At 42.4% G+C, this 27,041-nt stretch overlaps 1 protein-coding gene across 1 annotated transcript in view; it reads left to right on the forward strand.

Annotated features, from left to right (window-relative positions):
* FOCAD (focadhesin) overlaps window positions 1-27,041 on the forward strand; it is a 2,336,882-nt gene that overhangs the window by 1,071,841 nt on the left and 1,238,000 nt on the right. The window contains exon 10 of the mRNA XM_044060381.1: window positions 7,795-7,979. Coding sequence (XP_043916316.1) covers window positions 7,795-7,979 — 185 coding nt within the window. The remainder of the gene's footprint in view (window positions 1-7,794; window positions 7,980-27,041) is intronic.

A 27,041-nucleotide genomic window follows, 5' to 3' on the forward strand; every position in this document is an offset into this window, starting at 1 on the left:
CTTTGCTTTCGTACCGCCTACAAAAGTTCAAAGAAAAGCACCTTTGGGCGGAAAATTAGCCTTATTCTCACAAAACTGGCATATCTTAACCAAAGACAATTGGATTCTGGATTTGATAGACAAAGGTTACAGATTCCACTTCCACACATTACCAATAAGACAAGGCATGCCAAACCTGCCACATCATCAAAGGGCAGAGGCACTCACTCAAGTTTCCAAGCTATTAAGTATAAAAGCAATAGAAAGGGTTCCTCCTCAGGAGCAAGGCCAGGGATTTTATTCAAGACTGTTCCTTGTTCCAAGAAAAGAAAACAAATGGAGACCCATACTGGACTTGTCAAATCTAAACACTTTCCTCATTGTGCCAAAATTTAAAAATGCTGACGTTGCAGCAACTTCTTCCCATGCTGGGGAAGGGGTCTTGGCTGGTCACTCTGGACCTCAAGGAGGCATACCTGCATGTCCCAATCAGACAAAGCTGCAGAAGATACCTCAGATTTCTTGCAGGGACAGAGCATTATCAATTCTCAGCATTGCCGTTTGGCTTGTCTACTGCGCCCAGAGTGTTCACGAAATGCCTGGCATCAGTAGTGGCACACTGCAGACAACAGGGGATTCAAATATACCCCTACTTGGACGACTGCCTCATACAAGCAGACAACAAACAAACCTTAAAAGGGAATTTGGACTATGTCATGCATCTACTACAGGCCTTGGGATACACAGTCAACATTTAGAAGTCAAAATTACTACCATCCCAACAGATTACATTCCTAGGAGCCAAACTGGACACGGAAATCCAAATGGCCTACCTCACAGAGGAAAAACAACAGCATTTACCAGAGTACTTCAAAGGCCTAGCAAAGCTTTCCCAGCTGACTGCAAGGAAAATCCTGCAGGCCCTGGGTTTCATGGCATCTTGCGTCCTTCTGATACCTTTGGCAAGACTTCATATGAGAAAGCTGCAATGGTATTTAAAAAACTTATGGTCTCAACACAGCAACAGCCTAGAGGACATAATCCCACTTATTCCATGCCTGCAGAAGGAATTTCTATGGTGGGCTCAAGCCAGTCAACTAAACAAAGGCATGTCTTTCAACAGACCTCAAGCAGGCCAAATGATCACAACAGACGCCTCAGACCATGGATGGGGGGCGCACATGGAGGGCAGATGCATTCAAGGTCTGTGGACGCCAAAGGAAAGACATCTGCACATAAATCAAAAGGAGATGTTGGCAGTGATACATGCCATCGAGACTTTCGAAAAATCACTACAAGAAGGATAGTTGCTAATAAGGACAGACAACACCACTGTCATGTGGTACATAAACAAGCAGGGAGGCACTCATTCTTATCCCCTCTGCAGACTAACAATGCTTCTCTGGGAAAAATCCCTGAGCCTGAAGATACACTTACAATCCCAGTTTGTACCAGGCAAGGACAATGTACTGGCGGACAATCTGAGCAGAAATTTCATGGATCCACACGAATGGATGCTGCACCCTCACATTTTCTCTCAACTGACAAGGACATGGGGAATACCGGACATAGATCTTTTTGCGTCCCACTTAAATCATCAACTGGAAAAGTTCTGCACAAGGACTCACCACCCTCTAGCTTGGAAAACGGATGCTCTCTCCTTCAGCTGGAATTCTATAAAAATTTATGCATTCCCTCCCCTGCCTCTGCTGACCAAGGTGATACTGAAAATCAAAGCAGAACAACCAACAGGCATCTTGATAGCTCCAGACTGGCCAAGGCAACACTGGTACCCATTGCTATTGACCATAACTCGGACCAAACCATGGCCTCTGACCCTATGGTCCCTGCTCCTAACGCAACACAATTACAGGACTGTACATCAAGACCTGAAAACATTGCATCTGACAGCCTGGAGGCTACCATGACTTCAACACCTAGCTCTCTTTCCAAATCTGTTCAAGAGATCTTGCTGGAAGCACGCAGACCTTCCACCAGAAAAACCTATTCAGCCAAGTGGAAGAGATTCAGCATCTGGAATGCCAAAAGGAGTCAGGACACAGCATTACTGAGTATACCTCAAATATTAGAATACTTGGCAGAACTATTTCATACTGGACTCTCATACTCCTCAATAAAGATTCATGCCTCAGCAATATCAGCAAAATACAACTGTGACCCTCCACTGTTTTCGCATCCTCTGCTAAGACAGTTTCTAAGAGGGATAAAGAATATCAAACCTCCCAGAAAACAGCCAGTACCTGCATGGGACCTCAACTACGTGTTGGAAAAACTAACTCTTCCTCCATTTGAGCCAGCAGCAACCTCAGAAATGCAATTTCTTTCATGGAAGACCCTTCTTATTGGCAGTCACTTCTGCAAGGAGAGTTTCGGAGATACAGGCACTCATGGCAGCGCCCCCTTCCTCATTTTTCATCAAGACAGTCTCTAAGAACCAATCCTACATTCATGCCAAAAGTTATTTCCAGGGTGTCTCTAAATCAAGCTATTCATCTACCTACATTCTTCCCCAATCCTCAAACTAGGGGGGAAAAACTACTGCATACTTTGGACATAGACAACTACGCTACTACTTGGACAGAACTAAGGCCACCAGAAAGTCTGACCAGCTGTTTGTAGCCTATGCTGCTGGAGTACAGGGAAAGGCAATCTCCAAACAAACAATTTCAAAATGGATTGGACATTGCATCAGATTTTGCTATTCTTTTCATGGAAAAGGTGTGCCAGCCAATATTAGGCCACACTCCACCAGAGCTATAGCCACTTCCACAGCTTTCCTAAGAGGAGTGGCAACAAAGGACATTTTAGAGGCTGCTACATGGAGCTCCGTGCATACATTTACCAAGCACTACCACCTGCCCTTATACTCCAGATCCCGAGCAGGCTTTGGTTCGGCAGTCCTGCAGGGGATTTTAGCTACACCATCCTTATCATAGTTCCATCCACCCCCAGCTTGGCTATGGTATTCATCCCATATGTTATGACTGCAGTTGCATTCTTGAAGGACATAGTACAGTTTTGTACCTACCATAAATGTAGATGTCCGATAGATATGCAACTGCAGTCGGTTTTTCCCACCCTCCTACCCCTCTGTATCCTTCTTTTTGGGTCCCTACCCTCTTTTTCCCTTCAGCTGGGGGTATCTCCTATGGTGTATCTGTTTATTACTGTTGTGCATGTTTGGGATTATTTTTTATCCATTTACCAAATTTAGCCTTCCTAAGAGGGCACCTGACATCTGGGGCAAGAAACACTGAAGAAGATGGCGTCGGCCGATGCCTTTATACTCCAGCCGTTGTGACGTTGGAGAGGAGGCGACACCAGCCGACGCCGGACCCAGACTTTGGAATTTGGCCGACCGAGGGCTGCCTGAGGCAGGACAACCCATATGTTATGACTGCAGTTGCTTATCTATCGGACATCTACATTTATGGTAGGTACAAAACTGTACTTTTTGAATGTTGCCCCTTCAGACTTTATTCTTCCTTCTTTTGCTTTCTCCAGCTTACATGGTATCTCTGGATCTCAATGATGCTAATCTCCATTTCCTAATTCATCCTCTTTTCAGGATGTTTTTACATTTTTTTACATTTGTCTGTCACTTCTTGGCATTTTCAGTTCTCTGCTTTGCCCTTTTGTCTTTCTGCTGCCCCAATGGTATTCACCAAGTGACTCGCTCCTGTGATTTCTTTTTGCAGGCTAAGGGGGATCCAAGTGTTTCCCTACTTGGATGACTTCCTGCTTCAGACATCCTCACCAGAGATCTTGTTGCAAAATTTTCACTTTGCAGTCTCCCTTCTGTAGAGCCAGGAGTTCACTGTAAATCTCAAAAAGTCCTTTCTGACTCCTTCTCAGGATCATGCCTTTCTGGGGTGCAGGAACCAGACTGTTCCTGTGCTGGCATCCCTTCCTCCTCCCAAGTCCCTAACTCTCATTTCCTTTTTTTCAGTCCCTTCTTCCTCTGACCTCTTTAACAGCAAGGGAATTTGAGAGCTCTGGGGTTCATGGCTTCCACTATTCCTATGCTCCCTTTTGCCAAAATCCACATGACAAAACTTCAGTGGTTTCTAAAGTCAGTTTGGCTTCAGCATTCTCATCCCCTCAATTTCTTAGTTCCTCTTCTCCCTTGTATCAAGCAGGAACTTCAGTGTTGGATTCAGCAGTTGACTCTCAATCCAGGGCTCCCTTTTCATCCACCTCTTCACTGTCAGGAGCTGTTCACAGATGCCTCAGATGTGGGATGAGGAGCAGCTTTCAGTTCCCTAAAGGTGCAGAGTCTGGTTGCACCTTCAACAGAAAGACCACATCAGTGTTAAGGAGATGAGAGGTATTCTGGTGGCTCTTCAGGCCTTTCCCCCTCCCTTTTTTTTTTTCCCCCAGAACCTCTCAAGGTGTTCACAGACAATACCACAGTGATGTGGTATGTCACCAAACAGGGGAGGGCAAGGTCTTATCTTCTTTGTTGTTTGGCACTCTTAGTGTGGGAATTAGCTATCTGGTTCCAAGTGACTCTTCAGGCGCCATACATTCCTTCAGGTCAAAACATTGTGACAGACAGGAGCAGGCCCATAATTCAATCCCATGAAATGATGCTTCACAGGGATGTGTTTCTTGACATTGTCTAACAGTGGGGTACTCCTCAAATGGATATTTTTGCCTCCCCTCTGAACAGACAACTTTTTCTATTTTGTGCCAGAGTCCTAGGTTCTCTGGTTTTGAATGTGGACGCCCTATCTCTTTCTTGGAAGGGGACGTTTCTTTATGCTTTCCTTCCGCTTCCTCGCATACCAAAAGCGCTGTTCAAAATTCAACAGGATGCTCCCAAAATCTTATTGTAGACTCTCTTTTAGCTGAGACAGCATTTGGTTCCCTCTTCTTTTGCATATAGCCAGGGGCAATCATCACAAGTTCTCACAGAGTGGGCCTACTCACACAAGACAAGGGATCTCTCATCCATCCCCACCTGTCCACTCTTCAGCTGACATTGTGGGTGATAGGATTTTGATTCCACAGACACCTTTTTTATGAGGATGTGCTTAGGGTCCTGTAGGAGGCCAGGAAACCCACTACTAGGAAATCCTACTTATCCAAATGGAAAAGGTTTTCTGTTTGGTATCTTTGTCATAACCCGTATCCACTTTCTGTGGATACCCCTTTGGTTCTCTCTCTGTGTGAATTGCTCAATTTTGGGTTGGCAAATTCTTCGGTTAAGACCCACTTAGCTATTTTTACTCATCTGCCTTTAATGTCTCCTTTATCTTCTAGATTTGAAGCTAAACAATTTCTTAAAGGTGCCCTTCATCTTAGGTCCTTCAGGAAGCCTGTTCCTCCTCCCTGGGTTCATAATTTTGTATTTGAAACATCATTGCTGCAGGCTCCTTGTGACACTGCATCCTCAGCTTCCTTGCAGCATTGCTCTTGGAAGACTGTACTTTTGTTAGCCCTTACTTCTGCTAGACTGGTGTCTGAGCTTCAAGCCCTTATGGCTTGTCCTCCTTTGTTGGTGTTTCATAAGGACAGGGTGTCCCTTTGTATTAATCCTTCTTTTATGCCCAAGGTGGTGAATGAGTCATCTCTTAATCAGTCTGTTTATTTGCCCACTTTTTTCCCTTCTCCACAATCTGCCAGTGAGAAGGTTCTACACACGTTAGATGTACATAGACTAAGATTTTATTTGGATAAGACTAAGACTTTTTGTAAATCTGATCAGGTCTTTGTTTCCTCTCATCCTGGGTCCTTAGGATTGGCTGTGTCCAAGCAAACTATTTCTTGGATTTCTAAAGCCATTTTGTTTTATTCCTTTCATGGTAAGAGCCTTTCCTGTTCTGTTAAGGCCCATTCTGCTAGAGCTGTGGCAGATTCTGGTGCTTTTTCCAAGAGTTTGGGTACTAACTCTACACTTGAGGAAACTACCTGGACTTCTGTGCATACTTTTACCAAGTACTACAAGTTAGATGGAAGTTTCAGAGGTAGAGCTGGTTTTGCTAGGGCCATCCTTCATGGCTTCCTAGAAAGCTCTATTGGTCCTTCCTCCTCCCTCTCTGCTTCCTGATGTTTGACACTCTTCATGTTGAAATGAATACTGCAACAGTGAAATCGAAGGACATAGTACAGTTGTGTAAAATATTACCATAACATTAGATGTCCTTCTCTTTACTTTTGCAATATTCACTCCCTCCCTCCACCCCCTGGTCCATTTCTCTTCTGGATGTACTGATTACCTTCCTTTTCCTTGGACTGATATTCCTACAGGGGCTCTCATTTCTGATGATGGTACATCCGGACATCACCTTTATGCCCTACACTATGCAAGGAGCATATGTGTGACAAACGGTGTACCTTAAACCAACCTAAAGGCTTTGGTATACTGGTCGGACGCCCTTGGCACAAGATCTCTAGTGTAATGAATACTGCAACAGTGAACAGAAGGACATCTACCACTATGGGAAGATTTTACACAACTGTACTTTCTATAGGAATGAGTTGTTGTTTTATCAAATAAATGAAATAGTCTTTTGCACTGGTTGAGGGGTATGGTTTATCCTGAAAAATCTCATTTCCTTAAAAGTGTCCCATTTTGGGCATTTGAAAAGGTGCAACCCTAGCTACATGTGTAGTGATCTAGTAACACTCAACAAATAAGCATCAACATTGAATACAATTTAAAAAAAAGCCATTTAATGAATCCCCCATGTTGTTCATGCTTGTATCTTGCATTCACAGTCAGCAAGTACCTCATCATCCTTTTCCTACATAAAGTATTTTATTTGTTTTTAATTCCAAAAATGGTAGTTTTTATTAAAAAAAAGGTAACCTCCATTGGTACCATTCTAATATAGTCACATCAGTTTAATTTCACTTGAATGCTACAGCCGTTCATATCTCTGTTTCCCATTAGGCGTTGTAAGACCGTGAGTGCATCAGCTGACTTATGATTTTACTGAATGTTCACTGCTTCTGCCAGATGATGATAGAACCTAAAAAATATGTAAATATTTAAGAAATATGGAGGCAGACATCTCTCATCAGCCCACTGTTGGTAGGCATCATGCCTCCACAGCACTGCATCAGTCACAGCACACTACTAGGCCCATAACATATGCCGAGGTTGTAAAGAAAAAAGTTCCCAAAGCCTCTTCATGTGCATTGAGTAACATTTCACATGGGCACATTTGGTAACTGCATAAGGCATTGGTGATGTGCCTTCACACACCAATAGAATTTATGTAGTATCCTGCTTTGTGCTGCAAGATGAATTTTTGAGTGTGTATTTCCAGTGAGCTAAGCTGAGCTAAAATGGATTGTCTATTAGGTCATGTTATGCATCAGTTGCTGTTCATTATAAACTGATTACCACCTTGTAAAGCATTCAGCGAGTTCTACTAGGTACCCATTAAGTTTACATTTGTTCAAAAAGCATTTTTAATAAATGTGATGAATTGCAACAGCCTACAAATGCTGTCAGCCTTTCTAATATGTCCACGTTAATTGTGTCCATTTCGCATTCATTATATGCTTTGGAATGTGATGGAATATGTGTTTTTCTAATTCAAAGGTCCTAATGTACATCTTTTCCTGCTAAGTATGACAATATAAATCATGAATATATAATGAAAATGGCACCTCTTTTTAAAGTAATTTTTGTGTACAAAACCTTATTTTGAATATTGGAAGATGATTACTTTTAATCTGCAGGCTGTAGTATAACCACTGAAACTCATGTTTTCATCAAATGTTTTGCCTGTTTTTCCAAAATGTATTAAGCAGATTAAAAACAATGTATTTTCTTTGCAGCTTCTAAGATAGTATCCTGTTCAGGATCCAAAACGTTGCTGGTCCTTGTAATGCCATTACTCCAGATTGTGTCTTCTGCATCAGTTATGGACTGTTTATCTGAAGGAGAAGCCGGTGTCTCTAGCCATGAGCTTGCAGTAAATCTTTTGCGGATGGTACAGAGTAAAGTTCTAAAAGAACAGAAGGTAATGCAATAGAGCCATTCTTAGCTGCCTATCTGAAATGTATGCCACTTTTTGTTTCAATATTTGATATCCTCCCTCAAGTGCACACGTTAAAGACTCCTATTCACGTTGCAGTTGTAAGCCTGTCTTACCTCCAGTATATTCTGCATTATATTCTAATTCTAGTTTGATTGTTGTCATGTTGAAAACAGAAGTCTGATCAGTTGTTTTAATGTGTTGGTCATTTATCATTATGCCATTATGAAAATAGATTATGCCAACAGCTAACAGCAGCTTGGCTTACCTAGCCTGCCCGTTACCATTTAAATAAATACAGATATTACCTAGCAAGTAGTTTACTGCGGCGGTGGTGCTGCAGTAGCGTTGTCGCCTCACAGTTAGACGTTGACCGTTCGATTCTCAGAGCGTCTTCTGTGTAGCGACATGCGTGAAATGGTGTTCCTTCATTAAAGGTTGTGTGTTAGGCCCAGCAAGCCAGTACGTAAAAATCTACTGCCAATCATTAGCTGACCGGAGGTCCGCTGTGGCGACCCCTAACCGGGAAAAGCCAAAAGACACAAACAAAACCTAGCAAGTAGTTTACTTAGTTTTTACTCCTCATAAAAATTTTTTTTTTTTTTTTCTCTTGTCAGGAGAATTCTTAAATTCTTTTATTATTTTTTTGATGATATTTGACAATAATGTGTTCCACTCAGGATCACTACTGCTGCTTGTTTCATGTTTGATTCAGTGAGTGTTGCTCAAACTGACACCCTCATATGGAGCTCTGAATCAGATTTTGTCAGAGAAAAGGCAAGCAGTGTTCATTTTCCTTAAACACTGTACTTTTCCTGTGTCACTGTGTAATCTCAGAGTTGGTATATGTACATAACAGAAGTATCAGAGTGTGTGGGAGGGATGCAGCCCCTCCCACACATGTCGAGCAGAGAAGCTTTACTCTACACGCAGACTTATTTCTGATAGGTTTGTCATTGTTGCTGTTTTATCAAAGCAGCATTGGTGTTAAGCACTTACTTTGGAGCTTGTAGCTGTCATATATGTCTACTTTGAGAATGTGTGGTGCTTCTTTCCAGCCATTCACCGTTTTTGTCTAATAATGCTTCTCTTATCTCCATTGAGTCATCTTCCTTTAACGCTAACTTCATTCTCTGTTCTCCTACACTCATGCATTTCATTGTGATAAAGCTAGTTTTCCCTTCAGCACTATGGATTCAATAGAGGTACTTCAGCATTTTTATACTATTACAGGTGTAGGTTAGGTGAAGCACAGACTTTTGAGACACACCAGACTAAAGTGAGTATAGAAACTAGTTTGTCTATGTTTTAAGTAATAAAATAGTACTCTCTAAAAATCCCATTCTATGACTTGCACAGTGCATCTATCCACAATTCTTAGTTTTAAAGAAGTAGAAGTCAAAAATCCATAAAGAAGTGTGAAACTATTTCATTTCCAAGCACTCAGATGTTAACAAGAATACTCCTCATTTCTACGCATTACTGTAAGAGTACCACAAGGTTCCATACTTGGACACCTGCTGTTTAACATATTTATAAATGATCTACACACACTGCTTTCAAGCATGCCACGTTTGTACAATATGTAGTTGACTGTACACTCATCTGAATTTCTAACCTACAAAATCTTCAAGAAATTAATCAAGAATCCGTTACATCCATAGAATCCTGACTAGACAACTAACAACTCCAATTTAACTCCAAAAAAACTAAGCTACTAATTTCACCCCTAAAACATTCTCCCAAAGCAAAACTTGTGGCAAAATCACTTCATTAAATTGCCCCCTGGTTGAAAAGGTCCCTAACACCAAAGTCTTTGGAGTCATCATTGATGACAACTTGAAATCTGACCTACACTTCCAAACTGTTTTTAATAAAAAACACAAAAAGCTTGACCTCTAACAAAACTCTGCCTAACAGACAGAACTAAATAAACCATAGCTAAAGCCTGCCTCCTACCTACCTTATTGTATGCTTCCCCACTCTTTACTGACCTACAGATTTCTACACAAGCAAAGCTGGAACAATGCTACAATAAAATACCTCACTGTTCTTCCCTATTCTGCCCTTAAGCATGTAAATTGGACCAAATTCCCACATCACCTTAACTATAGTCAGCTACTATTAGCTCATATTATAGTATACTACTCTGGTAAGTGTCCAACACTAAAAGGCACGCTTTAACACTACCACCCTACCAAAGTTCTGCTCTAAAGACAAACTCCATGTTTCTGTCACTAAAGCCCAAAATGCATCAGAAGATCCTTATGCACAGACTCTGTAGATGCCCTCTGGAATAGCCTCCCACTTGTTCTTAGGCTTCTTGAAAACTAACAGGCATTCAAAACTTATCTAAGAGAACAGCTCTAAACATCCTAGCTTTGTAGCTGTACATCTCCAGGATAAGTGTAACATCTCTGCTTTCTTCCTCCTCTACTGTGTACCTCTGCTCTGCTTTACTCCTGTTACTAATATCACTGCTTTACCCACCCCACCTTCTTGCTATGCCTCTCTTAACTCTTTTAATATCTCAAAATTAAACCAACATTTTGTTATCCACCCTTTGTAAATAACTTGGTTCTCTGTATTGTGACATCTGTCCTACTGCTTAGTTATTTATTTAACTCTATCTGTATAGAGTATAATTAGTATAAGAAGCCTTAGTACTGTATGTTTGGTTACTACCTTATCTGTTTTGACATTGTAAAATTTATTGTAATTGTATTTTGCCTGACATTGTTGATATTATGTAACTTAAAAGATTTTGATTGTACTGCAGATTGCTGAAAAGGTGCCTTTCTGTGGAAAATCCTGCAAACATCTCAAAACACAACGTACAAGAAGTATTTAAAATGTTACTGCGGTGGTGGTGCTGCGGTAGCGTTGTCACCTCCCAGTAAGACGTTGTCCTGTTCGATTCTCAGCTAAAGCGTCTTCTGTGTGGTGACATGTGTGAATGGGCGTACCTTCGTTGAAGGTTGTATGTCAGGGCTGGCAACTCGGTACATAAAAATCTGCTGCCAATCATTAGCGGATTGGAGTTCCGCTGTGGCGACCCCTAACCGGGAAAAGCCGCAAGATGCAAGAAGAAGTATTTAAATGACAGATGTATTTGAAAGCCCATATCAACCTTTTAAGTGAAGAAACAATTCATATGTACAGAAAAAATTCTGGGGATTTTCATGCAAGGGTACATTTTGCAACAGGTATAGCCTAATCAGGGACATCTGTGTAAAGTTGGACAACTGAGATGGATGTTAGGGCAAATTCAACATCTGCTTACTCTGGCTCTTGAAGCAAGTACTGAAAAAGCATTTAATCACTGAACTCACGCCTCATTCCAGTGGGTTTTGAGCACTAGTGAGCCAAATGATTACTGCATAAGGTGAGGGTGAGTACAAGCAACTAACAGGAGATGGTTTTAATGCGTTATTGCCTGCCAGAATTAAAATAATAATCACCACACTTGGCTATAAGTCTTGCTTACATGACAGTTTCACATGCTCCCCCCAAGTGTCTTATCTCAACACAGTTGACAAAATAGTTGAATGCATGTCTGTGTGCTTTCACTGGTGTATGGAATATTAATAGTTCATATATTAGTTCATAGATTAGTACTAGGCTAACTGCCCTTGTGAGCCATTTTAAGCCTAGTCAGTTATCCCTTGTGAGACTCAAACCCTGCACCTTGTGTTTGTAAGGCAAACACCTTAACCATTAGGCCACCCTCCCAACTCTATTTGTTTGTCTGCATAATGATTCACAATGATAGCACACGGAGCATGAACACTTCATATGCAGGTCTCAAAAACCTGAAAATGCTTCATGCAGGAAAATGACTAAATATAGAATGCATAGGGTCAGTGTAATGCATAAAATATACTTTATTTCCACAGTAGAAATATAACTGTCATCCAGATAACACAAGACAGTTTCAATGCTTAAGTTTACACAAAATGTTCATTGTGTTGCACTTTGCATTAGTAACATTTTTTTTTCTTGCTGTGGTAACACTTGACCCTCCTGAGTACCAGAGATTTAATTCCCTTCTGGGCTAGTAGACACCCTGGACCTGACATCAGGATGGCTGTGTATGAGTCATTGGCCAGCTACGTCTTAGAACTCTTTCTTGCCATTGGAGCAAAAAAACATCCACATCTGTAGACTGCATTGTTTAGTCCAAAGACCAGAGTGTATCATAAAGCTAAGTCTCCCACTGGGGAAACTTTCTTTTTTCTGCATTGTCTGCTTTGTTAGATGTGTTCTAGAACAAATACTTGCCTTGATTGTGAGTAAGCAAATTCCACATTGGGATTTTCATTCTCATTGTTTATTTTGCTTAGGTCCATAGCACAACATTCCTAATTGTCCCTATTTTATTTATTTATTTGAAGTTTGACCGGGAATATCAAATTGAGCATAAGCCCTTTTTCATTAGAGAAAATATTGAAATATACAAATTAAACTAATACAGGCTCAACAAGATTTAAATAATCCTTAATCTAAATGACAAAGTATATTTTATGTACTAACAGTATATTATATAAACTAACAGTATAATCATCAATAAAACTGAAAAGTTAGGATCTTTAGCTAGCAAAGGAAGAAAATAAGAACTAGGGGAACAGAAAGAAGTTAGAAGTTGAATATAAGAAAGGTAGAGAACAGGTTCAGTAATGCAGATGTTAGAAATTAGAAAAGGGAGATGAACAAAGTGAAGTTAAAAGTACAAAAACGTACACAAAGTAATAGAGGAAGTTATTATAGACATAAGTATACGTAAATGATAGAGGAGAGATATGAGTTATGTTGTGTATTTACAGGGACAAGTCCAGGATTTAAACTAGTAATGTTTAAAAGTTTTTTTGAATTCATGAGAATAATAATCATTGCGATGGAAAAAGGTAGATCTGAAGTAGGAACTTCATTTGTCAGCAACCTGTGGGACCTGTGGGATACGGATCCGATCTCGGATCCGAGCCGGCAACTTCTAACATAGCATAGATCCGAGCTCCTAGCTCCTCCCCCTTACCCATAATCCCCTGCCTGCCCTAACTGACCTCAGATCTAGTTTGCCGCTATTCAAGCAACAGCTAGGCTCAGAGCTCTTGGCGTTTTGTGAGGAAAAAAGTTTTTGTATTTTTTCTCCTGAGTGACAGGTTGTGTGTGTGATAGGTTTACCCTTTCTCCTTTTTATATATATAACATACTTGTTTTAATTTAAGTATAATTCTCCCTCCCCCACTGGTCGTAGCGTGTGTGTGTGACTGAATTAGGGGCCTAGTGAGTGTGCTTTCCTACAGTATGTCGGAGGCCCCTAAGGCAATTTTTTTGAAATGCACCTAGTGTGGTCACAAGCTTTCACCGGCTGATGGCCACACTCGGTGCGTTAGGTGCCTTGGGGTTGAACACCTCTCTTCGGGGTGCGCAATTTGCACGGCATTCAACCCCAGGGCACTTAAGGATCGAAGGTCGAAGCTAGTTCTGGTGGGCCTTCTACCCCCAGACTCTGCTTCGGCCTCCGGTGCTTCGGTGCCCGCTACCCCCCCGGTAGCGGTCACCCCTGCCTCCCTTCCTCCAACCGGGACTCAACCTCCCACTTCGGCTCCGGGGGATAGGGAGGCCAGGAAAGAGAAGCAGCGGGAGAAGCACCTTAAGTGGCGGGCCGAGGACTCTTCATCGGCCCCGCCCGCCAAGAGGGCTTCCCTGTCTAAGTCTTCTCGATCTCCTCCTCCTCGGATCCGATCCCCTTGTTTCTCCCCGGGACCCGAGGAGGAGGTGATCCGGTCCCCGTCGAGGTCATCGAGGCGACACTCCAGGTCTGCCTCGGTGGTCTCGTTGAGGTCCACTTTTAGCATGTCTGATGCGGATATGGACTGGATGATAAGGAGATTCATCCAGGCCCAGATGCAGATGGGAGTGCTCTCCCCCCCCCCTCTGGGGGGGGAGCTCGACCCCTTTTTTCACTCCTATAGCTCCTTCTCCGACCTGCATTCCGGGCTCGGAGCCGAGCCACGTTGGATCCGGGGGTAGGTCGGAGCCGACTGTGCTGGTCATGTCGGCTCTGACTATTCCCTCGAGTCTGTCGGATCCGACCTCTCGGAGCCGTGGGCCGAGCTTCGGATCAGAGGGATTTAGTGTGCTTTCGGCTCTGTCCCGGTCGGAGCACACTGGTCCTTTGGATCCGACGTTCTCGGCGCCGGGTCCGATCCCCGCTTCGGATCCGAGTGGGAGTCTGATCTCAGATCTGTCTGAGAGCGGCTCCCCCTCGGCTTTTGCTGTGGTGGAGAGGGCACTGTCGAGTGCTTCCAGGCCTCCGGTCCTGGCTTCGGCTCCCTCCTGCACTCCTTCTCATCTGGTCCTGGCTGCCCTCATCCGGCCCTCTGGGCAGCTTGCCTCAGCGCCTTTAGGAGTTCCAGTGGAACAGGTTACAGCCTGTGAGGACTCCTCAGACAGCCCCCCCGAGGAGATTCCCCACAAGGCAAAGTGCAAAAGGAGGCACATAGACTCCCCTGAGAGTCTCACAGAAGATACGGACTTGGATGAAGGGGAAGGCTCCCCGAGATCACCCCCTGAGGATGTCTCCTTTGGAGACATCATGGAAATGCTCAAAATCAGAGGTGGGTGGTCTGCCCCCAAGGCTTCCTCTGACGAGTCCGTATTCCTTGAGGTATTCGAGGCAGGACCATCTACCTCTTGCGTGGTAAATGATAGAGGAGAGATATGAGTTATGTTGTGTATTTACAGGGACAAGTCCAGGATTTAAACCAGTAATGTTTAAAAGCTTTTTTGAATTCATGAGAATAATAATCATTGCGATGGAAAAAGGTAGTTTGTTCCAGGATTGGGCAATAGATTAATTGTACAGATGTTGACCAATAGTACTTGTGGCTTATAGATTTCCAACGATTGTTGATCAAAGCTTTGAAGTGCCCGAAAGTGGGGTACATAGTGAAATGAGAGAAGAGATGCCAGGGCAAAAGGTAGGTTTTTTTAAGGACAGTGAATTATAACCAGTTGAGGAAGAAGAAGATGATGGAATTTCAACCAGTTAGAGATCTGAGAGAAAGGAAATGATAGGAGTTGAAGGGCTGGTTAGCAGCAAACCTAGCAACTTTACTGTATGTGATTTTGAGCTTAGACATTAGAGAGTATTGCAGATTGGTAAATATCTGTGAGCCATAGAAAAGACTAGGCAGAGGGTAGGCATATGCTAGGGAGAGTCTGGAGTCATTGGTGAGGAAATTTTCTATTTCTGAAAAGTAAGCCTAGTCTTTTTTATGCAATGTTGTATGTGTAGGTCAAATTTAAGTTGATCAACAGTAACAACACCCAGGAGTTTGAGTGTTTCCACACTGATGACAGTATTAAGAGATGTGATAGAAAAGGTAGGCTTAAGATGAGAGCTAGACTTTGGAAGAAATAGGAGGCTTACTTTTATTGGGATTTAGAATAAGAGGATTATCAAAAAGCCAGTTTTAAACAGCATTAAAGAATTTTGGGTAATGAATGAAGGTCAGGCAGATTCTCAGAAGTGGAGATAATTGTACAGTCATCAACATATTGTAAAAGTGAAGAGTGAGTACAGGAGGTGTAGAGGAAGTTAGTAAAGATGTTAAATAATAAAGGGCCAATAATAGAACCTTGAGGAACACCGATATTGATGGGGAGAAAATTAGAATCAGAAGCGAGCCATCTTGCAAACTGCTGTCTGTTTTAGAGGTAGCTAGAAAACCATGAGATAGATGAACTAGAGAGCGTAAGATCTGAGAGTTTGGAGAGGAGCTTGGGAGAGACGGTATCAGATGCTTTAGAGAGATCAAGAAAGAGACAGGAAACTAGTTTATTGTCTATTACTTGAGTGATCATTTGTGTGAAGGAAATAAGAGCAGTAGTTAGTTGTGCTATGGTTAGGATAAAAACATTTTGGGAGGAAATGAGAAAATTTTCTTGAAGGAGATGGTCCAAGAGTTGCTTGTGAACATATTTTTCAAGTAACTTAGAAAGGGGAAACAAAAGCAATAGGCTGAAAGTTAGTTCTGTAGAGTGGCCACCCTTGTGAATTGGAATGACAAAACATTGTTTCCAGATTGTGGGGACAGTAGATTCACAGATTGAGTGGTTAACAAACAATTGTTAGAAAGAGGGGAGGTATATCATCAACAGAAGGAGAGCATGGCTTCAGTTTACTAAAGAGAGTTTTTATGTACTTAGGAACAGATTTAAGTGAGAAGGTGGTTTTCTGACTTGAGGGGGCTATAGATGAGTTTAGATGAGTGATAAGTCTGCCTAAGATTACTAATAGAGTCAATAAAAAAGGAGTTATAGTGGCAGTTTTCAGAGGAGTTTTATTAGGACAGGGTTAGGTGAAAAAGTTTTACCAGGATAGAGGATAGTATTAAGTGTTCCAAAATTTTTTAGGGTTGCTTTAATGGCTTATCTGGAGATTTAGATAAACTTTTTTCTTATTGTTAACATGTTTTTTGTTAGATTTCAACGTGGTTTTTAAGTCTGGAGATACATGGGGGATTTTGTTTTAAGCTAGTTCCCAAGCATTATCTCTGTTGAGCATAAATGAAAGAGTTGATTTGGTCAGCCAGGGTACAAAGGAAGATTTTTACTCTAATTTTCCAGATGGGAGCAAGGGAGTTAAGTATGATAAGAAAAACAATTAAATTTGAGTACAGCATCATCACGGGATAAGTAATTTAGGAAAGACCAGTTTGTTAGAAAGCATGTTGTTAAATATGTCAGGATTAAAGTTAGAGAAGCTACAACAAAATATATATTTGTGAGATCTAATTTGTTGAAAGGCGACACTTTGAATACAAGTAGGGGAGTGGTCACTTATAGAATCAGGAAGAATTTGTGGGTGGTGATAAAAGTCAGGATAGAAACTAGGATACAGTCTAAACAGAGCAAGAGTTAGTAGGTTTTCTGAGATAAGTGAGTGTAGAGAGAAGTTGAGAGTAACCATGTAGATTGATACTATAGTTTGGGGAACTGGAGGTAAAGATTTGCCAATCAGTATTGACATCACGCAGTAAAATAATGTTAAAGATTGTACTGCATTTTATAGTTTTGTCTATTTAATTGTTTCATTGAATATTGTGGTCTGTGTAACTTTGTTTATTTTTCTATTTGTTTCATAGAATACTGTCATCTCTCCCTGTCTCTGCAGTTAGTGGGAGCTATTGCGCTTCACTTTGATATTTCATGTTAAACTCTTAGCCTAGAGGGTTTCTCTGTATTTATAAGTGTTGTCACATATCTTTGAATTTATTATTGCTCAATATCTGAGGAGTTTGGCTTCTGGTACATACCTCCAATCAACTGCATTACTAGCTGAGATGAGTACAAACTTGCAGTGTTAGATTGTACTGCATTTTATTTTTTTGTCTATTTAATTGTTTCATTGAATATTGTGGTCTGTCTCTCTCTGTAGATGTTCATCGTGTTTTACTGTTGCAGTCATTACACTTGGGTTATCCTGCTGGGAGGCTACCCGCAGTCAGCCCGAATTCCAAAGTCCTGGTCCGGCGTCGGTTGCTGTTGCTGTTGCCTCTTCCCTGATGTCAGTGTGCCAGGGGTATAAAAGATGCAGCCGATGCCATTTTCTTCAGTCTTTCTTGCCGCGCGGTGCCCGAAGCAAAAGCAGTTCGCAAGTGCTGATGTCCGACTCCTGAAATTTTTGAAATTGAATTTCAGATCCGAATTCTTCTATAAAGCTAAGTACCCCGTTGGGGAAACTTTTTTCTTGCTCCAGATCGATGTCAGAAAAAGTAAACAATTGTATTTCTTGTGGGAAGCAAATACATCATAAGGATTTTCATTCTTACTGTATTCCTTGCCTAGGCCCTGACCATGACATTGCTAGTTGTCGGTTTTGTGCTAGATTTAACCAACGCACTATTAAGCGTCGGTACGATTTTGCTTTTCATTACTTTGGCCAAAGATTTAACTACATAATGCTGTCGTAACAACCGATGACCGGAGTTCATAAAAAGCACAAGGAAAAAGAAAAGGACAGGCATCCGACGTCCAAATCCGATGACGAAGCCTCTTCTAGGCCAGTTGCCGGTTCTCAGTGAGGTGCTTTCGCAGCCCCTGACACCCGCTACCTCAGAGCCACAGGCCGCCACCGACTCCCACGTGGAGACCAATAGGCCTCTGGATACTCAAGGTATTGGACCTTCGGAAACTAATCCCTCAGATGGGTCCGGAGCTGCTGAGCAGGCATCGGCTTCTGAGTGTTTTCAGAACTACACAGCTTTATATCAAGCCAACTTCAGCACCCAAGACAAAGACTGAAACAGTTTTAAAGTCAAGGAAACAAGTACAGCATTCTCCAGGACAAACTTCCATGTCTAGGAAACAGATGCTCAGAATGGCCGAAGACCTAATTACTTTGATCAGGGGTTCCCATCCCCCTCCTAAGAGGCCTAGGCAAGATACTGAATATGATTCCTCTGATCAGGTTTCCATTTCCTCTGACTCCTCTTCAGAACAGGGATACTCTATTCCTCTCTATGAGGATTCTGATGCTGAAGAATCTATTCCTTCAGCTTCTCCTCCTGAGGATTACTCATTTGGGGAAACCCTGCATACAATGAGGAAGCATTTCCACTGGGAGAGCCAAGATTATTCAGAGTCTAAGAAAAGGCTCAGAGATTTTCTTTTACTACCTCAACACAGACCTCTTGCTATTCTACCTGTTCTAGACATTGTAGATGATGTATTTTCAGAGTCCGGCCTTTCTCCCGACTCTTTACCGCCTGCACCTGTTAAGCCAGACAGATACTACAGGGTTCCAGATTCTCATAAATTTTTATATAAAATCCCTGCTGCTGACCCAGAAACTATTTCTCAGGGTCCCAAAGGGGTCAAGACTCCTACTGCAAAAAACCCTGTCTCGTCAGAGAGATTCTATGGCATTGGACAGATGGGGGGAAGAAGGTTTACACTTCTGCTACCTTGACTATAAGGGCTTTAAATTGTCAGTTTCATATGCTTAAATATCAGCAATACTTACTGTTTCTGTTAAAACAGAAAATGTTGACAAATTCTGAATGTTCTGAGAACAAGGAATTGCAGGATTTATTGCATGCAGCTGAAAAGTGGGAAAACATACTTTGCAATGTGGTTATGATTCACTGGAGGCCTGTTGCAGGGCCACTGTAGCAGGTTCTGTCATTAGAAGGCATTCTTGGTTAAAGGAACAGACTCTGCCTGATCATGTTAAAGCAAAATTATTGGATGCTCCATTACAGCATGATACTTTGTTTGGTGTTAAGGCAGAAGAGGTGTTGAAGAAAATGGAGGATAAAGCTAAATCTATGCAGACAGTGAAGGATTTCTTACAGGTACTGCCACCCAGATTTAGCAGGAACTGGCCTTCTAAGAACTGGTCCTTTCCCGTGTCCGACAGGCCACAAACAGGCAGATACAGACGCCCTAGAGGCAGACAACAGCCCCAGGGCTCATACAGGCCCAAACAATGGGGTGCTTCTACCTCCAAAAGCGGAGAAGACAAATCACAGCCATATAGGAAAGAGTCCCAATGACTTCCCTCTGCCAATGCCAAGCATTTATCTTTTGGCAACTCCCTTAGGGGGAAAGCTAGCACTTTTTTCACAAAATTGGCACGTGATCACCCAGGACAAATGGGTCTTAAATATAGTCTCTCAGGGCTACAGGTTCCACTTTCACACCCTTCCAAAGGCAAAAGGTATGCCAGATCTACCACACAATCAATGGGCAGAGGCACAAAAACAAGTTTCATCTCTCATGGACATGAAGGGCTATTCAGCCAGTGCCACAAGACCAGGCACAAGGATTTTACTCAAGACTTTTCTTAGTACCAAGAAAGGACAAAGCATTGAGACCAATTCTGGACCTGTCTGTTCTAAATACTTTTGTGGACGTTCCGAAATTCAAAATGTTGACTCTGCAGCAGCTTCTGCCCATGCTGGGCAAGAAGGCTTGGATTGTAACGTTGGACCTCAAAGAGGCATACCTGCATGTCCCAATTAGACAATCTTGCAGAAGATACCTCAGATTCATAGCTGGCTCATTGCACTACCAATTCTCTGCACTGCCCTTTGGCTTATCTACTGCGCCCAGGGTCTTCACAAAATGCCTGGCACCAGTAATTGCAATTTGCAGACAAAGAGGAATTCAAATATATCCCTACTTGTTTCTCACCTTTCCTGTAACTAGTCTAGTCCAAATACAGATTTGTTGTATCTGGGATGGTTTGTAAGCTTCTGAGCCCCCCAAGCTTTTCTGTGTTGGAGGGAAACCTTCTAGCTGATCAGTGGGAGTAGTAAGCACTAGGTAGCCTATCTACCACAAGATCCAGGTACAGATTCTTAGTTTTAGCACTTGAATTTGCTTATCCGTGCTCAGCACTTGTTGTTAGCACTAAATAAGCTACAAATTGCTACAGCACTCAACCTTCCTCTTTACCTAGTGGAAAACAGTTTTTGTACTTTACCACTTTTTTCACTTGTTTAGAAGAAAGTATTTTTTTTTATTCAGGCATGTCCAAGAGTCAGCTCCCATTGTTCTCTCCTGTCTGTCTGATGAATCTGGGCATCTTGTGGCAATGTAGCAATTGCCTCATGTACACAGACAAGCCTCTCCTCCTACCACCCAACACCACAACCTGTGAGAGATGTACTTTTCTAGCCAAACTGGCGGTAAAGCTCTCTCCAACCAAGACTGAACTTGACAGTCAAGAGGAGAAGGTAAACATTTGCACCACACCACACTCTTCACATAGTCCCACTAAACCTACACCACCAAAATCCGCACATAGAAACACAAAAACATTCACAGATGCTCTCAATAATCATCTGCTCAAGCAACAGAGACCTCCAAAGTAGAAATGCAAGCAACCTCCACCCCCCCAACACAACCCAAGTGACACATAGACCACAGACTCAGTGCACCAATAAACCACAACCCATAAGGCAAAACAACGTACCCAACACACTAGTCATAGGTGACTAGTCAGGCACACTGATGTCCCATTCACCAGGCTAAATAAGGAGAAGGTTACTGTCAGCTGCCTATCGGGTGCCAGGATCTGCCACATAAACCCACACACTCAGGTCACTCCACAAGTACAAATATGACTCTGTCATTGTCCATGTTGGTGTGAATGACCCGAGACGTACCTCCCTGGACTACATGAAAAGAGACATGGAAGAGCTCTCCGATTTTCTAGCCCAGCCAGGTATGATCCTAACCCTGAGTAGCATCCTGCCGTCGCCCAAAATGATACCGCAGTACAAGGACAAAATGATTGACTTCAACAATTGGCTAAGCTTCTGGTGTCATTCTAAGGGAATCCAGTATCTGTCTGCCTGGGACAACATGGTCGACAGACCACAATGCTTTGCCAGAGATGGCCTGCAACTGTCACACCTGGGATTCTGGATACTGGGCTAAGGGTCTTGCCACCCCTATAGTGCCTGTTTTAGGCAAGGTTCAAATGACAAATTCACCAGCGTAACAGGGACAGGCAAGCACAAACTGAGGGTAATGCTACCCAATGCTAGAAGTCTAAATCTCAAAATGCACTCACTCGAGGCACTTCTTAAAATGGAGAACATCGATATCTGTGCATTGACTGAGACCTGGTTCAAGGCGCTAGAGAGCACCCCTGCATTACCAGGCTATAACTCATACCACACCTTTCGGCCATCTAACCTGGACCAGAACACCAAAGGCGGAGGTGTGTCCATATTCATGAAGTATAGCCACACCTCCAGGCTAGTTCCGCAGCATAATGCATCCGAGGTTATCCAAGTGCAACTAAATATGGGCAAAACTGCAATCCAAATTGTAGCTGGCTACAGATCCCCCACCATGCCCCAGGATTCCCACTCCTGTTTTTTTGATATACTGGAAAATATTAGGGTTCAAACACCCTTATAATGGGCGATTTCAACTACCCCAGCATTAACTGAGAAAACTACTCGTGTACCAACTCCTTCGCTCAATGCTTTCTGAAATACATAAATTCCAATGCCCTGGATCAACTTATCCACACCCCCACCAGGGGCAACAATATCCTAGACCTAGTCATTACCAACATGAGTGACCGGTGTTCCACACCTGAAGTCAACTCCTCATTGGTCAGATCCGACCATAAGCTAATCATCCTAGATATCCGCATCCCGCCCCCACCCACCATTAAGGAAACCATGGTAAAAAATTTCTCCAAAGCCAACTTCATGCTTCTTAAGACAGAAGTGGCGAACTTCCTGACACCCATGCAGATGGACAATACAGTTACAACTGCTGAATCCTACACAAATGCACTCTATTAGCACTTACACGAGTGCATGGATCGTGCTATCCCAAACAGAACCAAGATGCTCTCCTCCAAAAAAAGGAAGCCAAAGTGGTAGTCCCCTGCAATAAACAAACTCTACAACAGAAGGAAGAAACTGTTGCAAAAGAGAGTAAAATCCATTGAGTGGAGGAGCTCCCTGGTCAGCCTTAGTAAGAAGTTGAGATCCCTTATAAGATCCTCCAAAGCTAGCTATGAAAACACCCAGATCTGCTCTGAGTTACAGCACAATGGCATGAAAAGTACAGAACCACGTGATATTGCCAACATTCTGGCAGATAGGTTCAGTGCTAACTTTACTCACCTCTCACCCCCTAAAGGGCCCATATCTATACAGGAAGAATGCAGAGTCCCTGTAATCACATCTATGCAGGTAAAAGCTGCACTCTCTAAAAACAAAACACAGCATCCATGGGACTGGACAACATCCCAGGCTGTGTTTTACATGAACTTCAGAATGAACTAGCTCCCCACCTAAGCACCATGTTCAATCATAGTCTCACATCAGGCTTTGTGCCCACTGAATGGTGCACAGCAGCAGTTATCCCACTCCACAAAGTGGGAGCCACCACTGATCCTGGGAACTATCGCCGTATTGGCCTGACGAGCCTGGTCTACAAGGCCATGGAATGTATCATCATAGTACTCACAAACAAAGACATTGGTAACTTCCAGACTCTGGACCCCCACCTAGTTCAGGTTTGTGAAAGGCAGATCATGCCTTCTGAACCTGATCGACTTCTTTGAGGCAGTCACCAAAGCTGTAGATGAGGGTAAGGTGGTTCACACAGCCTATCTTGACCTCGCCAAGGCTTTCGACACCATCCCCAATTCTGGAATTATAGCTAAACTCACCAAACTAGGTATAAATCCCTACATCACAAGATGGGTTGCCACAAGGCTCACTGACAGAACCCACACTGTAAAAGTTGCAGAATCCAAATCTGATTTCAAACCAGTGACAACTGGAGTACCACAGGGTTCAGTCCTGGGACCTCTCCTGTTTGGTATCTACTTCTCTGAAGTACATGCTAACACAGAAGGCCTCTGGCTAACGAAGTTTGCAGATGACTGCAAACTAGGAGCCATAGTAGAGTCCCCAAATTATGTGGACACACTACAGAAGAGCCTCACTGAGACAGATGCCTGGAGTCAGAGTCATGGCCTCAAGCTCAGTGCCAAAAAGTGCATTCTCATCCCCTTTGGTAAAAACTCTGTACCCATGAACTACCACATAAACGGCAGTCTGCTTAACGCCGAATGTGTGATGAGACCTTGGGGCCCAGGTGGACAGTAGTCTCTCTTTTGATAATCACATCACTGCAGTAGTCAGGAAATCCTATGTGGCACACCTCATCACAAAAGGGTTCTCATCCTGGAAAAAAGAGGTCATTGTTCCCCTCTACTCAGCACTCATTAGACCCATTATAGAGTGCAACACCCCTTTTGGATTGTACCTCACAAAACATCTGCAGCAGCTGGAAAGGCCACAGAAGTACCTCACAAAGAGGATTACTGGCCTCAAACAGATGCCCTACACTGACCGTCTCAAAAAACTTCAGCTTTACTCTGTAGCATATCACCTACTCTGAGGAGATCTCTGCCTAACATATAAAGCTATGTTAAACCCAGAGCTGTTGGACATGCTACACCTAAAGAAATACCAATCCCTCCAAGCTACACGCTCTAGGGACCTAACCCTTGTCACCACAATAAACAGGACATGCTGGAGAGATAGATTCCTGTCCCAGAGACATGAGAAAAATTTTGGATGAGTGGATGGGAAATAGGAGCTGCTGCACCCCAGGGATCACTTCTGTGGCACTGCTCGACTGGGACACAGGAAATTAACTTTCTTGGGTGGCGTAAGACAGGGAGCCTTGTTGGCTAGGTTTACTTAGCCCCTTGGGCCAATAGCCTAGTGCCTACCTATGTATGTTGTATGTAATCCAAGAGAGAATTAGTTCCAGAATAAGGATATTATTGCCTGGAGGAATTTAGATAACAGCAATAGTAAGACTTTTATGATTATTGAGTTTACAGTTAACTACTAAGACTTCTGTTGGATGAAAATTGGGGGGTAAAGTGGGACGTGGGTACAGGTTAAGTTGCCCTCAACCTTTTTTTTATTAAGTCTATCAAGTTTGAAGATGTTATAACCAGAGGGAAGAAATTCCTTGTCAGATGTGTGGTTTGAGTCAAGTTTCAGAAAAAAGTTATGTCAGGAAAGTGTTCAGCAATTAAAGCATGGAAATCACTAACTTTAAGAATGCTATGGATATTTAGAGAGAGGTTAGTTGCTTAGTGGGCAAATTAGGGTAGGAAGAAGGGGGTTGCAGGGAAAGAGTAGTAGAAGAGGGACTAAAGATGTGACCAGCATTAGGGTGAATATCTCCAGAGAGTAGTAAGGTATTAGTGGAAAACAGACATATAGGCCATGTAAGATGGAAGAAGTGAATTTTAAGTTTATCTTGAAGAGAATATTGCAGGTGAAGATTAGATTTAATATAGAGTAAGAATTAATTCAAGGTGTAAAATAATGAGGGTGAAGTAAAGAAAGTGTGTTTTTTTTTCCAAGTCTGTAGCAAAGTAAATAGAAGTTGAAGGACATATGAAAGTTATTAGTTTAATAGGAGGAGAGGTAGGAAAGTGATAGGATAAGAGGTATGAACAAGAAGGAAAGTAGCCTGTTAAAGATGTGAAGAGAGGAAGAGTGTTTTAGTGTGAATGAGAAGAAAGAATGGAGAAAAAGGATGCATGCAGGAGAGGGTGAGTACTAGTATGTAGAAAAATGAGTGAGAAGTAGTAATAAGTTGAAACGAGTTAAGTGGTAAATAGTGAAAAAAGAGCACAAGCAACAGTTGTGCTAAAAGAAAAAGGGTGCAAAGTATAAGTATCAAAATATAAAAATATCCGTATATAAGTAAAAAGTATAAAAATCTCACAGGAAGAAAAAAGAATAGGAAGGTTGTAGCAAAATGAGAGAAATATCAATTGTGATTGGAGAAGTGTAAGTGGAAGGGGAGTGGTCAAGGGAAGGGTCAGAAGGGGTTAACTATAAACGTAATGAAAGAGGAGGTGGGTGGGAAAGAGAGTAGGTTAGGGGAGCAAAGTGAGCCCGAGTTGGTAGAACCACATGAAGCCGTCAAAGCAAACAGAAAAAAGACAGTCAGTTGAGAGGAGCTATAAGATTTCAGTTCCACTACTACAAGTAAGTGACATGTAAAAGCATACTTAAATGGTAGTTTAAAGCATGACTTGGACCACAACAAAAGGGAAGACAAAGTAGGCTATGCAAATACATTCACATGCTACCATCAGCAATCAGTTAGGGAGGGAGTCAGAAATACATACTTACTAAAATAAGAGATGTAAAGATAAGAAGGGATGGAAAAAGGGAGTGGGGAGCCTACAGAAGTAATGTGTGCAAGCTGCTACCCTACAAAAACAAATGCACCCATTAAATTAAAACACCATCTAAAAGAGTGAGGCATATATTGAGCAGAAATTTATAAATATAAGTGCACTCAAAAGACAACATGAGTAACTGGTAGAGAGTTTTAAGGCAGGTGTTCTAAGAAGATGGAATGATCACTGTTCTGTGAGTTGAGCAGAAAGTTATAAATGTAAGCCACACCAAAGAACACAAGAATAACTGGTGGAGGGTTTTCAAGGCTGGCGTTCTCCGGAGAGGGGATGTTCACTGTTCACATGTATGGTGATGTCATAGGAAATACAGAGCTGGTTTTCTTCACTGTCTGTTGCAGAGCCAAATCCTTTGCACAGCACTTAGAAAAGGAAAAATGGTGTCGGGGATCTTCATACACTATGACATCTGCTGGCTCTTCAGTTTTTGATGCATTTATTGTATATTTGTTTGTATGTATACATATATATAGTTTACTACCATTTTATTGAAGTGGTCTCTGCTGAATCTATCTGCTCCCTCTTCAGTTTTTGATGCATTTATTGTATATTTGTTTGTATGTATACATATATATAGTTTGCTACCATTTTATTGAAGTGGTCTCTGCTGAATCTACTTTGAGTGAAGTCCAAAACTCAAATGTTGTAAATGTCGAACTCCGATATGTTCGAAGTACAAATCTTGCCCCTATCCCGATCCATGTTAATGCTTCTTCCTAGGTCAAATTTGAAATGTATTTCAGCTATATCGAAATTCAGAAATGTGACTTTTCTTCGACATGAGTTGATACGATCATTCGACCAAGTCCACTTCAATAAAATGTCAGAAAGTAAACATTAGAGATGGCATTTTAAATCATTACTGACTCATTTAACTGAAAAGTTGCTAGATGAGGGTTTATCTCTATAAGGAGGAGTAGTAAGCTGTCTGCTTGTAATTAGACGTACTAGTGTTAATCCGTGGTGGTGCAGCAGTAGCATTGTTGCCTCACAGCAAGAGGTTCTCCCGTTTGATTCTCAGCTAGTGTGCGGGGAGTGCCTTCTGTGTGGAGTCTGCATGTCCTCCCCACAGGTAGAGTGGCATTCCGAAAGACATGTGTGGATGGGTGTGCCTTCGTTGAATGTGGGGCATCGAGCTGGCAACTCGGCACCTTGAAAATCTACTGCCAATCATTAGCGGACCGGAGTTCCGCTGTGGCGACCCCTAACTGGGAAAAGCCGAAGGACAACAACAACATTGTTCCTGTAAATTGAGAGCT

Source organism: Protopterus annectens, chromosome 2.part0 (assembly GCF_019279795.1).
Source record: "Protopterus annectens isolate FY-2018-M chromosome 2.part0, PAN1.0, whole genome shotgun sequence".
In the NCBI taxonomy this organism is placed as follows: Eukaryota; Metazoa; Chordata; order Ceratodontiformes; family Protopteridae; genus Protopterus; species Protopterus annectens.